The 15,224-nt window shown below is 45.2% G+C and overlaps 1 protein-coding gene across 1 annotated transcript; it reads right to left on the reverse strand.

Moving 5' to 3' along the window:
• Positions 1-4,997: 4,997 nt before the first annotated feature.
• On the reverse strand, positions 4,998-13,337 carry oprm1 (opioid receptor, mu 1; the record flags this gene model as incomplete). Its single annotated transcript, XM_079729097.1, has 5 exons — positions 12,979-13,337; positions 11,772-11,944; positions 8,948-9,126; positions 7,999-8,228; positions 4,998-5,062 (listed from the first exon to the last, which is right to left on the reverse strand). Exons 1-5 carry the CDS (start codon positions 13,325-13,327, stop codon positions 4,998-5,000), a joined length of 996 nt encoding a protein of 331 aa, XP_079585223.1. The 5' UTR covers positions 13,328-13,337.
• Positions 13,338-15,224: the final 1,887 nt, after the last annotated feature.

Consider the following 15,224-nt stretch of genomic DNA (forward strand, 5'->3'; position numbering starts at 1 on the left):
GCTTACTTTTTGATTTTTTTGACCACTTCTCCATACAACTGAAATAAAACGTTCTGAAAAGACAAGTGATTGTACCTTTTGAGAGAACCACGTGCAGTGTGATCAATAGAAATTAAAGGGTACATTTCAGAGGTGGAAAGCCATCAGAAAGGCATGGAGCACAAAATATATCAAGAATCATCATGCTACAATCTTGTTTGCCCATGCTATGAAATGCTCTCACAACAGTATGGGGTCTTGGTTAGGTGCAATGAGTAAACACACTGGAGTTTGCTATAAATGGACTGCATAAAATGAATGTTCATTGACTGTTAGACAAAAATAGGACGCATGATTCGATCACTTTTCCAACCCTAATGCAGGCAGCAATCAACACACAGTCCCAATTCAAGCAGATTTTTTTGCTAAATGCAGAAAAGTGCACTGTAAAAAAGGATGTGCATGCATTCTTTCAACAAAATAAAATTGAAAATAATGAAGGTGAAATAAATTGATAAGATAAAGAAAATGTATAAACTTGAATCTTTTAATAAAGGATAGAGTGAGTGTCATGCTCAGAGACGCCACAGCAGCATTTAGCCAGGAGATTCAAACGAGCAACCCCCAAATCCCTTACAATACATTTATTGTAAATGCTGCATTGGGAGCATTGTGTTCATGTGTGGTGCATCTGAATAGGAATGTTCACGTCTTATTCCTGAATCACCCCATTAAGTCTGCTGCAATCCCAAAGCTTGTGTGTGTGTGTGTGTGTGTGTGTGTGTGTGTGTGTGTGTGTTTACTTCCCCATTATAAAAGGGACAAATACAGTTATTTACAACCTGTACTCAAGAAGTGTAGCCAAATGACAAGCTTGCAACCAACCCTGTTGGTGTGGGTAAAACAAGGGGGGGGGGGGGAGGGGGCATGAATCTGGCAGTAAGCCAGCCGCTTGAAGGCCAGCTGACAGGAGCGCAGGAATAAAAGTCGATGTTACGTCCGGCTTCTTGCTGTGCCAAGGAAGAGATCACTTTGTGAGACAGAATTAGAAGTAACAGGGGGGCTGGCTGGGCTCCAGCGGGGGCCAGGTCGTCGAGGATTGGGCTCCACCAGTTTGGCCACATGGCTGGTGATTTAGGGGTAAGAATACACATGTATTCTGTGGAGCCCCAGCTCTGATGCAGACTGCATCGCACCGTCAATAGCCATTGTTCTGCTCATTGGAAAGATTGAGCCCACGCTTTTAGTTTGTGGAACTGCCTCAAGGCAGAGACTGCCTCGTGATTGAAAACGGAGGGGCAGGAAATCAAAGCCCAGGAGATTTCCACAGGCTTCAGGTAGGAAGCTGCATCCAAATGGGGCTGAATCGCTGTCTCTCACACACACCCATGCACACCCACACACACACAGACACAGAGGCTTTGGATAAGCATCAGGAGTTTTTTAATGAATTTGTTGAATCCAGACACAGCGTCAAACCATTAAGATATACAATAATATACAATCATGGAGTAATTGAGTATTGATAAGATAGAAAAATATGTTATTTTGAAATACATTACAACTAACATCACTAGACTTCGGTTTAAAGGTTGAAATATGACCAAAGTATGATGGATTAACTTCTGCTTCAGAGGACTTCATTTTTAAGACATGAAAGTATTGATTCCAACAGGAGACTTCATGTTGCAAACTGCGGATTAGGCAGACCGTACCTGACAGCGAGACGGGCAAATATTTCAACATGTGGTGTGCCACATATTGCCACATAACACATGCATGGTTCAACACATGCTCACTGATGCATGGTTAAATACACTCACAGGCATGTGAACAGACACATGCGCACACACACACACACACACACACACACACACACACGCACAAACACACAAACACATACACACAGACACAAACACATACACTCACACGCACACACGAAAACAGGCTCATGCAAGCACAAACACACACGTTTACACGCGCACACACACAAATAAAGGATCAACACTGAATCCTGATGGAATAAACACATTACAACGCTCACTATTCGCTACCATTGAATGTAAGGCATTTATAAATCCTCCCACACACATTCCAGAGGCTGTCCCTGGAGACCTTTGTTCCTGGATATTTCTGTAGTGGATTGCCTATTTGACACACTTCTTACATAAATATTTGGACTATTTGGACAGGTGAAAAACGATTTCAATTCTAAAAGTGCTGGCGGGGGCTTTTTATCATTACACACACACACACACACACACACACTCACACACTCACAAACACACACACACACACACACACACACATACACACACACACACACACACACACACACACACACACACACACACACACACACACACATGAACACACACAAACAAAAAAACACACCAATCAGGATATTTAGCAGAATGAAATTGGCAAGAGTTAAAAAAGTCATGGTGTGATGTGGTTATTTCATTTAGTTGCAAATTCTAGTAATTGCCTATCCTCCAGAATTGTCATGAAGAGGCAGTTAGAGTAAGACACATAGAGCTGCTTCACACAACCCTGTATACTCCCTCAGATTTCCCCTAGCAAGCCAGCAAGTCGGCATTGTATTCTTTTTATGGGGCATAATAGACTGGGAAGTCGTAATATACGGTATACATAAGAAACAATGGTAGAGACCGATCAGATTTATGTATTTATTCCATTACATTGCGTCTATAATTCTATAACTGTGGAAATGGACAGGTAAATGTCATGCATACATTGGCCACTTTAAGATTGGTATACATCACAAAAAATGCAGATGAACGATACAAGACAGGCACATAACCAGGCATTCTCCCTATTGGCTTGATACAAACACAGTTTATGAAACAGTAATACCATCAAAGATTGCTGCAATTTGATAGCTGTTGACAGTATTTGCGTCAGCTATACAGCTTGACTATACAAAAATAATATAAATATCTGCCTGAATAAATTCATGCTGAAGAGCTGGAAAAATAGATGTAACGTTTGGCTGTAGAGCAACAGCCAATACTTTAATACCATGCTGCTTAAAGAGCAACCATATAGTCTGGTACTCATTACCAGACTATACTCATCGTTTGTGTTCAGTGGGATGAGAAAGTAGATCAAATATGGCTATTTTAATAAACAGACTGTTGACAGGCTTTTCGTAATAGAAACAATATACTTTAATTTAGCGATTTTAAATAGAGACTGTGGCAAAGGAAAACGTAATATGTAATGAGTACCATTTCAATAAAATATTTCAAATTAAATTCCACTAAATGATGATGACAATCACAAAGAATGGTAACAGCAATATGCAGAAAAATGAAGCACCACAAAGACATGTGACATATGTTATATACATGTGACATATAACATATGTAGACATATGAATTCTTAGCATTTTAACAGATATATATATATAAAAAAGCAAGTACCCAGTTAATCGAGTAGAACTACAATAAAGGCATTTGACATATACATCATACAGCACAACATTTAAGCAGAGGCAGTATTAAAGGTTTAACATTAAAGACACAATCTTGAATGCTCTGTTTACTATTTATGCTTTTAAATACAGAACCACTTATAGACGCAATTAGTATCTACTATGGTTCTATACTCAAAACGCCAAATGGCCTGTTCAGCAATATCATACACTGGCATTAACACAATATTATGCCTTGCAAAACACATAAGCAAACACACTTTCAAATGCTGTGCAATGTTCAAAGAGGCTGAAAGGTCTTCTAAGTGGATCATAATTAGCTATTGTTCAACACAAAACATATTGTTCAACTGGCACTATCATTTTGAATGCCATTAAAACTGTTTGAACCCACTGATCATGAACCCAATGATCTATGAAAAGTTAGGAAAATAATAATACTAATTTAATGCCCTTTTCATTTTGTTAAAGTCGCAATGCATAAGACTGAGCCCCTCCCAGTTATTAAGATTTTCAGAAACCAAAGAGAATTCAAGTGTCCATTCTTACTGGCTATGCGACTATGTGACGCCAGCTAGCGGAGCCCAGCCAGCTAGGGTAGCACGGCCAGCTAGAGTACCCCGGCCAGCTAGCGTACCCCTGCTGGCTGGGTGGATGAGCGGGAGGGAATTAGCAAAGGGAGAAGCACGAGTTGACCAGCATTTTTTATTTGTAGAACATAGTTATATTACCGGATCTGATTTTATTGATAACATTATTGAAATCACTATCGATCAGCGTTGACAGATACAGCTACAAGCTAGTTTAAATGTGACCCATTGCAACTTTAAAACAGTTTTTTTAATTAAGGCTTTGAGTACCCTTTAAGGACGTAGGGGGTTGGTACTGTTCAGACCAACCCACTGTCCCGACAATCATACATCATGTAAATGGTGATTGACAAAATTCATACATTTTCTGAAAGCAAGGTTCAAGGAATGCCAGCAGTGAACAGCGGCTGTGAAATAGGCAATTATGTACGCTGTCAGCCACCCAGAAGGAGACCGGCACAAGAAATCACACGCAAGGTCTTGGCATCAGTACAGTCAAACACCTGTTAACCCTCTGCAGATGAGAATACACTTTGACCTCTTGTATGAACAGCCAATCGGGAGGGAGGGCGGAAAATGGTCAGAAAACGCAAACGTGTAAAGGAAGGCAGAAATGTCAGCGATAAAGTGTGATAGCCGTCTGTCGAGGGGGGAATTTGTTTATGAAGCGTGCACAAGACCATTTGATCCAACCAGTCAGTTTTAGACTACCAGAGCACAGTGTGGAAACTGTTGCACTCAAGTTGTTTAAAGGCTCCGCACTAAGCTATAGGGTACCACAGATGCCGGCGTTGCAGACGTGGAGGGAGTTCAGAGCTGTCTGGTCTCTTTCCCTTCGCCCGCGCAGAAGGTGATGAACTATTTCAGGAGAAGTCACGTGAGAAGAAGAGGAGCAAAAGGTGTGTAAAGAACTTTTTTTTTTTTACTGATTCAACGGCCTCTGTTGAACAGAAAGCGTCGGGTGGTTCTGGTCACGTCTGGAGCATCAGGGTGGAAAATGTGAGCAGAAGGCAGCGGTGCTCCGAGCTCCGGCTACCTCATAACAGCAGAGAGGCAGAGAGCACATCATCATGTCAAAGGCCTTTCAAGTCCCCCCCCCCGGGGACATAGAAATGTGTTCACGCCTAAACAACCCTCTTTCAACAGCAATACATTTTTCTTTCATTTCCTGGCTCCTTTCACAGCTTGCAATTACTCTTGGACGGCAAGCGCGTGTTTGCACTGTGCTTGCACCACAGTTCTACAACATCAGAACGGCAGGTCTCTTAGGAGGCATAGCCGGCATCATATTGACATGTTGATGTCTGCTGTGGACATCATAAAATAGAGACGGAGGGAGGGAGGGTGAAAGAGAGGAAACGAAGAGAGAGCAAGAGAGAGAGAGAGAGAAAGAGAGAGAGAGAGAGAGAGAGAGAGAGAGAGAGAGATTGAGAGAGAAAGACAGAGAGACAGAGACAAAAAAAAGCTTGGCTCAAGCTATTTCAAGAGTCAATTCAACCATATTAAGAGTAATTGCGGCTACATGGACATCTATTAAAGGAGTTAGGGGTGTGTGGGGGGGGGGGGGGTCGCCATGCAGTAGCGGCCCTTGAAGTCATGCGTCATGTCGTCTGGTGTCACGTTCCCTTTGGTAATGGAAGCCGTTTGGCCACCGGTTTCCACGACAACGCACCATACCAGTCCCTGCTGTCGGTCCCTGCTGTCGGTCCCTGCTGTCGGTCCCTGCTGTCGGTCCCTGCGGTCACATGGACCGACCAACGGTCTCCGCCGTTGCGTGGGTCAAAGCCCCATGGTGACCTGTGTGACCTCTGAGGTGAGGTCGTCATGGGCAACGCCGCCACAGCCGCGCGAATCCACTGACGACCCCTCCAAGGCTAGTCATACCTGGACCAGGATGCCCAGAGAGGACAGAGGAGTTAGTTGGGGAGAGGTGCACGCCCTCTGGAGACAGGCGTAAACTGCTGTACTTCAGTGGTGCGGCCAACCTAGTGTGATGGAGTTGTTCTGAGCTCTGTCCCCCCTCTGGGAGGATATGTATTTTTTTAAAAGATAGCCAAGATGGCATCAACAAGATTATTTAGAAAATTGCATCGCATTTCTGGTACATCTTATCTAGATAAATATATGCAAATTAAGTTACAAAGGAGAGGAGGGAGAGAGGAAGAGCGAGCGATGGAGCGAGAGGGAGGGAGAAGGGTTGAGAGTGAGAGAGAGAGAGACAGAGAGAGACAGAAAGAAAGGAAGAGAGAGAGAGAGACAGTGACAGAGACAGACAGAGAGAGAGACAGAAAGAATGGAAAATACAGAGAGAGAGAAAAAGAGAGAGAGATAGAGAGAGAGAGACAGGGACAGAGAGACAGAGAGAGAGACAGACAGACAGAGAGAGAGTCATATAGAGAGACAGAGAGAGAAAGAGAGACAGACAGATAGGAAACAGACAGACGGACAAAAAGATAGACAGAGAGAAAGAGAGACAGACAGAAACAGCGAGACAGACAGAGAGCGACAAGAGACAGAGCGAGACAGACAGAGAGCGACACAGACAGAGCGAGACAGACAGAGAGCGACAGAGACAGAGAGCGAGACAGACAGAGAGCAACAGAGACAGAGAGCGAGACAGACAGAGAGCGACAGAGACAGAGAGCGAGACAGACAGAGAGCGACAGAGACAGAGAGCGAGACAGACAGAGAGCGACAGAGACAGGGAGCGAGACAGACAGAGAGCGACAGAGACAGAGAGCGAGACAGACAGAGCGACAGAGACAGAGAGCGAGACAGACAGAGAGCGACACAGACAGCGAGACAGACAGAGAGCGAGACAGACAGAGAGCGAGACAGACAGAGAGCGACAGAGACAGAGCAAGACAGACAGAGAGCGACAATGACAGAGAGCGAGACAGACAGAGAGCGACAGAGACAGAGCGAGACAGACAGAGAGCGACACAGACAGAGAGCGAGACAGACAGAGAGCAACACAGACAGAGCGAGACAGACAGAGAGCGACAGAGACAGAGAGCGAGACAGACAGAGAGCGACAGAGACAGAGAGCGAGACAGACAGAGAGCGACAGAGACAGAGAGCGAGACAGACAGAGAGCGACAGAGACAGAGAGCGAGACAGACAGAGAGCGACAGAGACAGAGAGCGAGACAGACAGAGAGCGACACAGACAGAGCGAGACAGACAGAGAGCGAGACAGACAGAGAGCGAGACAGACAGAGCAAGACAGACAGAGAGCGACAGAGACAGAGAGCGAGACAGACAGAGAGCGACAGAGACAGAGCGAGACAGACAGAGAGCGACACAGACAGAGAGCGAGACAGACAGAGAGCAACACAGACAGAGCGAGACAGACAGAGAGCGACAGAGACAGAGAGCGAGACAGACAGAGAGCGAGACAGACAGAGAGCGACAGAGACAGAGCGAGACAGACAGAGAGCGACAGAGACAGAGAGCGAGACAGACAGAGAGCGACAGAGACAGAGCGAGACAGACAGAGAGCGACACAGACAGAGAGCGAGACAGACAGAGAGCGACACAGACAGAGCGAGACAGACAGAGAGCGACAGAGACAGAGAGCGAGACAGACAGAGAACGACACAGACAGAGCGAGACAGACAGAGAGCGACACAGACAGAGCGAGACAGACAGAGAGCGACAGAGACAGAGAGCAAGACAGACAGAGAGCGACACAGACAGAGCGAAACAGACAGAGAGCGACAGAGACAGAGAGCGAGACAGACAGAGAGCAAGACAGACAGAGAGCGACAGAGCGAGACAGACAGAGAGCGACAGAGACAGAGAGCGAGACAGACAGAGAGCGACACAGACAGAGAGCGAGACAGACAGAGAGCGACACAGACAGAGCGAGACAGACAGAGAGCGACAGAGACAGAGAGCGAGACAGACAGAGAGCGACAGAGACAGAGAGCGACACAGACAGAGAGCGACAGAGACAGAGAGCGAGACAGACAGAGAGTGACAGAGACAGAGAGCGTGAGGGTCAGCCTGTTCTCCACCTGTTGATTGGTCCTCTCTCCCGTGTTGGCGCTGTTGTTGTCCCCCTGCTGGAGGTGGCGGTGGGCCGTGCCGATGCGGGAGGAGTTCTGGAGCTCCAGCACCGAGGGGCTCGGGGTGCAGAACTCACGGAAGCACCTCTTGAAGTTCTCGTCCAGGAAGGCGTAGAGCACGGGGTTCAGACTGCTGCAGATGCACGACGACATCAGAAAAGCTCATCAGAAACAAACTGCCAGCCCACAGAGTGTCCTGTGGACCCGACTGCGTGGTTCAGCTATTCAGCTATTCCTACAGAGCAGGCATCCGCAAGAGCAGAGGTAGAATCCCATCACCCAGTCAGTAAATGGTACCTGAAGAAGTGCTGCATCCCGCTTTAGGAAGATCGTTTTGGATTGCCTCCCATTTTCATGGTTAAATTTTCTACCCTGACTGAAAAGATTGCGTGCTTACTATTCGACGTGGTACGCATCCTTACAAATGGTGATAAAGGTAGAGCGCGTGTTTGTTTGTTGCCATCCAATCGTAAATGAATCTATAATTTGCATTGAGTAGTACACGTCTCAGCATCAGCAAATGACCCTGCTCCATGCCACTTTTTCCACTGCAGCAATCATTGCTGTGCCGTCATTACATCATCATCATTGATCTTAAGAGCAGAAACCATCCGCACACGACTGCATCATTTCTCTCTTTCTCTAAACCAAGTATGACGAAAAAAAGACACGATGTCTGCTCTGTAAACATCACACACACACATACATACACACACACACACACACACACACATACACACACACACACACACATACACACACAAACACACACACACACACACATACTTCCGGTCTGCCATCCATCACCATCCTACATCCCAGTAGACCCCAGAACCCCACTGCTCCACCCACCTGTTGGTGTAGCCCAGGGCGATGCAGAAGTGCCATGTGACCGTCTGCAGCAGGGAGTCGGGGATGTTCACCAGGGCCTTGATGATGACGAAGATGTGGATGGGCGTCCAGCAGATGATGAAGACGGCCACCACCACCAGGACCATGCGCGTGATCCGACGCAGGTTTCGGTCTTTCTCCTATGTGTGTGTGTGTGTGTGTGTGTGTGTGTGTGTGCGTGTGTGTGTGTGTGTGTGTGTGTGTTTCAGAGAGAGAGTGAGAAAGTGAGCGAATGAGTGTGTGTGTGTGTGTGTGTGTGTGTGTGTGTGTGTGTGTGTGTGTGTGTGTGTGTGTGTGTGTAGGGTTATGTATGGGAGGAAGGGAGAAGAGGAGGTGTTAAAGTAAGGGCGAGGAGGAGAGGTGAAGATTCAACAGCAGAAATTAAAAGGAAATAATCCAAATAGGAAAACCAAGGGTTACACTTCTCCAAGAAACACCCTGGGGTGGGGGAGGGGTTTCCTATTTGCATCTGAATTTACCTGCACTGCGATGCAGAGGAGGCACTCTGGTGTGCTCAGGAAGCTCAGTCTTTAGCGATAATTATGTTGCTTTTCTCATTCCGCCTTCAATCGCTACCATTCAGCCTTCTCCTCAGGCTTACTAGTTTTCCAATAGTGGAGCAGCAGCCTTATGCACACAGTCTCTGCACGTCGGCCGGAGGAGACGTCTGCTGCCTTCAGTTTATCAGTGGATAAAACCTTTTGTGAAGGCTTAATGGATGGATTAGAGAACAACTATATTTAAGTGAGCCCTGGCTTTAGCGTCGAAAGGAAGTTACTGAGCTAATACTCCCAGCGTGGCTTTGTATCGACTCTCAATGACGATCATTTGTCCAACGTTAACCAGTCTAATGTTAACCAGTCTAATGTTAACCAGTCCAACGTTAACCAGTCTTAAGTTTACTAGTCTAACGATTCCCAACGATTACGTCTAGTGTTAAAAAGTCTAACGTTGACCAGTCTAATGTTAACCAGCGTATTGTTAACTATTCTGATGTTATCCAGTATTAAGTTAACCGGTCTAAGGTTAACCAGTGTAGTGTTAAGTAATCTAATCTTCAATAATCTAAGGGTTAGCCTGTGTAGTGTTAACTAGTCTAACATTAACCAGTCTTACTTAAATCAGTCTAAGGTTTACAAGTGTATTGGTAACTAGTTTCATGCTAATCAGTATAAAGTTAACCAGTCTAGTGTAAACCAGTCTAAAGATCCAGATGGCTGGATCTGGACATGAACTGGGCCGGATTATTAACAGCGTACTCGACCAATGGCGCTACCTCAAAGACTGACCAATAACACAACATTATTTGTCAAATGGTCCTAACCGACTGATCGAATTGAAAGTTAGGCAGTACTAGGAACTCAAATGAGGAACTAGAGGAGACGCCTAGAGGTGTTCTCTGCATCACACAACCTTGAACCAACCTTAAATTATTACGAAGACCTAAGTCAACATAAAGAAATCATAAATATGGCTGAAATTATTGGGGAGATCAGTAAATAACTTGGAATATGAAAAATTAGGTTTTATATGCCAAAATAATGAAAGAAAAAGTTACAAAATAATACAGGGAATAATAATAACAGACTTTTGTGCTTGGGCAGGCAGTGGAAACCGGAATACAGCTTTTAAATTGGAATAAACAGTCACCATTCTTTTTATAGAGGTGAATGCACAGCAAGCAACTTACTGAAATTGCCTGGACATGAATTGTAACAATAATAAATCAGACAAAATCGTTTGTCTATATAAACGCCACGAGCCAAGTAAGTTATTGAGCTGTAAAACCAGCACAAATTCACGAAAATTGGCTGCAATCTATTTCTTTGGGATAATAGCACCCGGTCAATGTACGTCATCTAAAAGTTCTTGTTTTTACCACTGATTGGCTTACATTATATGCTACCATTTTGGAAAGGATCCCTACAGAGAAACACAACTTGTTTCTCAACCATCACAGTCTCTTTGTTATTGAGTCCAACGAAGTCTCGCTCAAGGAGAAGTCTTGCGAGAGTTGGGTGGTTGGAGGAAGAGAACATTGAGTGAGAGCTGGAGGGAGCAGAGTTGGTTGTGCTGGACTACAGAGAGCATAGCTAACTGTTATCTAAAATACTAGGGTGATTTAGAAGGAGAGGTAGGAGGTAAAGGAGATGTCATAACAATCCCAACTCTGTCCTTCAACAATCCAACAACAATCCACTTCTCCTTGAAAATATTGTGAAAAGAACGGTTGGAAAAAAAAGTGAATGAAATGTGCCTGTTCATTTTTATTTGCCGTAGTAATGGCAAAACAAAAACTACAACATCCTGTAGGATTGCTGCGTGGATGTCATTTTCTTTCGGCTCCGCAGAGCCTTGGCTACGGCAGATTCTCCATGCAGCCTCAACGTTTCTGAAGACAGCTGAGAGAAGGCCCACTTCCATTCATCACAAAGCAAATGGGTGTTTTGAACGTTTTGCAGAGTTATGATGAAATTGCCTGGCAGGACTAGCGCTATTCACACGAAGATGAATCACACAGGCGCTGTTATTGGTGACGGATCGCCGAAGCAGGGAAAAACATTGCTACCTGTTCTACTTAATGACCAAGCAATTATCATTTGTATCATTATTATTAGGTTTTAATAAAGAATGTATTAAGAAGCTTCATTACCTTTAATCCATTCATACACTCATACAGGGTTTGAATGTACGAATGCATTCTCAATGCAGCTGAGATGATGACGTGGTCCCTGAGCATGTTGAACTAGGTTTCAGTGTTGGAAGCTAGATGTTCAGGGCCTACCTTGGAGCCAGACAGCATGCGCACGCTCTTCAGCCGCAGGATCATAAGGCCGTAGCACACAGTGATGATGAGGACGGGCATGATGAAGGCGAAGATGAAGACACAGATCTTCAGCAGGATCTCCCAGTACCAGGAGGGGTGGGGGCACACCAGGGTGCAGTCGACAATGTCGGCTGTCGTTCACGCACACACACACACACACACACACACACACACGCACACACAGACACACACAGACACATTTTAGTATTTAGTATTTAGTATTTTCCGTCTTAACATAATTAGGTTTAAATGTGCACTAATCTCCACGACTGCTTTGTTCAGGTAAAACTCAAAACACTCTTCTGTGTTCCCTTATGAAGGATGTCGCTATTTCCTACAAACAATAAAAAACCAACCGTATAAACAAAGTAAGCTTTAATAATTTCATTACATGGTGCTGATCTAGAGTGCTCAGAGTAGTTTATGATAGCATAAACATGTTGCCCACACCTGTCCCTATTTCTAATACACTAAAAAACCCTGAATGCTAACATCATCAACATGGTTCATGTCACGCGACACCCGGCTGTGAATCTCTTATTACTACCCCTGTCCCATCGCAGAGAGCAGAGGCAGTCATTCAATCATTTCTGGCCAGGTTTCTTTCCTTTATCACAGCAATTTCCCAGCCCACCTTGGCGGAGGGCCCTCTCTCTGTCCTCGCTCCACAAACCCGTCTCCATGTGGAGAGGTTGATATCCATGTGGCTGCCACACGGATATGTGTGGCGATTGCAACAAGATTAGCCATGGTAATGTTGATTTAAAAGATTTCTTTCCTGAAGTGGCGGAGATCTAAAATTGATAGCTACACTCGAGCTGGGTCAGGATGGTGTGTGTGTGTGTGTGTGTGTGTGTGTGTGAGCCTACACTGGGGGAGGGTCAGTATGGTGTGTGTGTGTGTGTGTGTGCGTGTGTGAGCCTACAATTGGGCTAGGTCAGGATTGTGTGTGTGTGCGTGTGCGTGTGTGTGTGTGTGTGTGTGTATGTGTGCCTACAATTGGGCTGGGTCAGTATGGTGTGTGTGTGTGTGTGTGTGAGTGTGTGAGCCTACAATTGGGCTAGGTCAGGATTGTGTGTGTGTGTGTGTGTGTGTGTGTGTGTGTGTGTGTGTGTGTGTGTGTGTGTGTGTGTGTGCGTGTGTGTGTGTGTGTGTGTGAGCCTACAATTGGGATGGGTCAGGATGGTGGAGGCCATGAACATGACGGGCAGGCCGATAGCCGAGGAGAGGATCCAGTTGCAGATGTTGACGATCTTGGCGTTCTGCGGTGTCCTGAAGTCCAGCGCCTTGACGGGGTGGCACACGGCGATGTAGCGGTCGATGCTCATGGTGGTGAGTGTGAAGATGGAGGTGAACATGTTGTAGTAGTCGATGGACAGCACCATCTTGCAGACCACGTCGCCAAAGGGCCAGGTGCCCATCAGGTAGTTTACGCTCTGGAAGGGCAGCGTGCTCGTAGCCAGCGCGTCCGCCAGCGCAAGGTTGAAGATGTAGATGTTGGTGGCCGTCTTCATCTTGGTGTATCTGGTGGGACGGGGGGGGGGGGGGGGGCGGGAGAGACATAGTGGCCGGTTGATCACTGATTGGTTGTGATCAGAAGCCTGATATAAGTGTCATAAATATATGACCTGTTACGCCATTTGAGACAGTAAGTGGCATGAAGGGCTATACTAAACAAATATAATTTCATTTAATTTAATTGTCCAGACCTATCACGTATTCGTCTGGAACCTTTCAGCCCATTCTTGATTTCAAGGGGCCGTTAACGACGGGTGCAGGGCAAAATGCCTTTGGACCGGTCGGATAGACCTACAACATGGTTTACGGTGCTGATGTACACATGCACGGTGCTGATGTGCGTGTGCACAATGCTGATGTGCACAGAGCTGATGTGCACAGTGCTTATGTGCACGTTGCTGATGTGCATGTGCATGGTGCCAATGTGCGCATGCATGGTGCTGATGTGCATGGCGCTGATGTTCACAGTGCTGATATGCACGGTGCTGATGTGCACGGGGCTGATGTGCATGTATGGTGTGTGGATGGTGCTGATTGGGTGTGCATGGTGTTAATGTGTGCAGGTGCAGAGATGTTTTAGTAGATTCCAGGACTCTGGTGTGTTTCAACAGAAATAGTCTCAACACAATGGCTTGACACGACAAGAAATACCAAGCGAGTGCATTATGTGTATGAGCCAGAATTCTTTGGCATTAATTTTGACACATAAAACTGATTCAGTCTGCAGCTTGTAGCCATCCCATGGTCTGGGTTTCCATAACACTGTTTCTTCTGTTCTACACAATAGAATATGAAGGACACTTTGTTTGTCACAACCAGTTACTTTGGTTGTGCTACTTCTCTCTTCATTCCTCCAGTCTAAAGCCATTCATATGCTAATGCCCACAGTAACGATTTAGGATTGGGTTTACTGTTGGTACTTTTGGTTATTTTGTAGCAGAACACAAAGAAGTTTTTATTTCTGAAGACAATAATGAGAATTTGACCAGTGAGGGGGTGCAGTAGGAGGCGCCTCATGATATATATGGCTTTAAATAAAATAAAACATAGAGTTTGTTGCAACCAACATCATTTCTTATTAAAACGCATGGCTGGTTGCAGTGGCGCTGTTGATCCAGTGGCGGCGCTGTGCCACTGCGGGAGGCATGCAGGGGGAAACATTGGCGATCCACCGAATCACACTGAATGAATGCACACAATTCAAATGAATCGCATTGAATGATTATAGTAATTGGCGATTCTGGTTGATTTTCTAATAAAATGTGGGAATATTCATTAGCGCAGAATCGCATTGAAAGGAAGGCTTCCACAGCTCAGAAATGAGCTTCTGATGAAATTATAAATTGCCCAAGCTCTGAAGAACAAAGGAACTGTTGTTGTTATCTGCTTAGCCATACTGACAAGCAGTAATGTGCGGTGACCCTCAATTTCAGTGGGGCAGAAGCTACTGGCGTATGACCACACCAACAATTTATGTAATATGTATATATTATATACATATATAATATTGTATTATATATATATATATATGCGTCACATCACTCACATCCATGGTCCATATATCCCCTTGTCCTGCCTGTACACTTGCTCGAAAAAGTATGACATGGTAAACAAAACAGTGTTTCTCTTTGAGCAACCACATTACCATTTTTTCTCCTCAGGCCATGCTCGGGAGAAAGTTCTGTTGTAAGTTTCTCCCTATCCTTCGTTTGTTGGATAATGTTTATGTCCAGTCTGTCTGGGCCAAGTTATTTGCTCGCAAACTTTTCTTCCAATTTCAACCTCTCAAATGATTTTTTTTTAACAGAAACTCAACACTGTTAATCACAGGTGCAGCACCACTCGCCATATCTGCATCTGATATAGAAACGACGAAAGATACTTGCAGAATAA

Source organism: Pollachius pollachius (assembly GCF_949987615.1).
Source record: "Pollachius pollachius genome assembly, chromosome: 2".
Classification (NCBI taxonomy): Eukaryota; Metazoa; Chordata; class Actinopteri; order Gadiformes; family Gadidae; genus Pollachius; species Pollachius pollachius.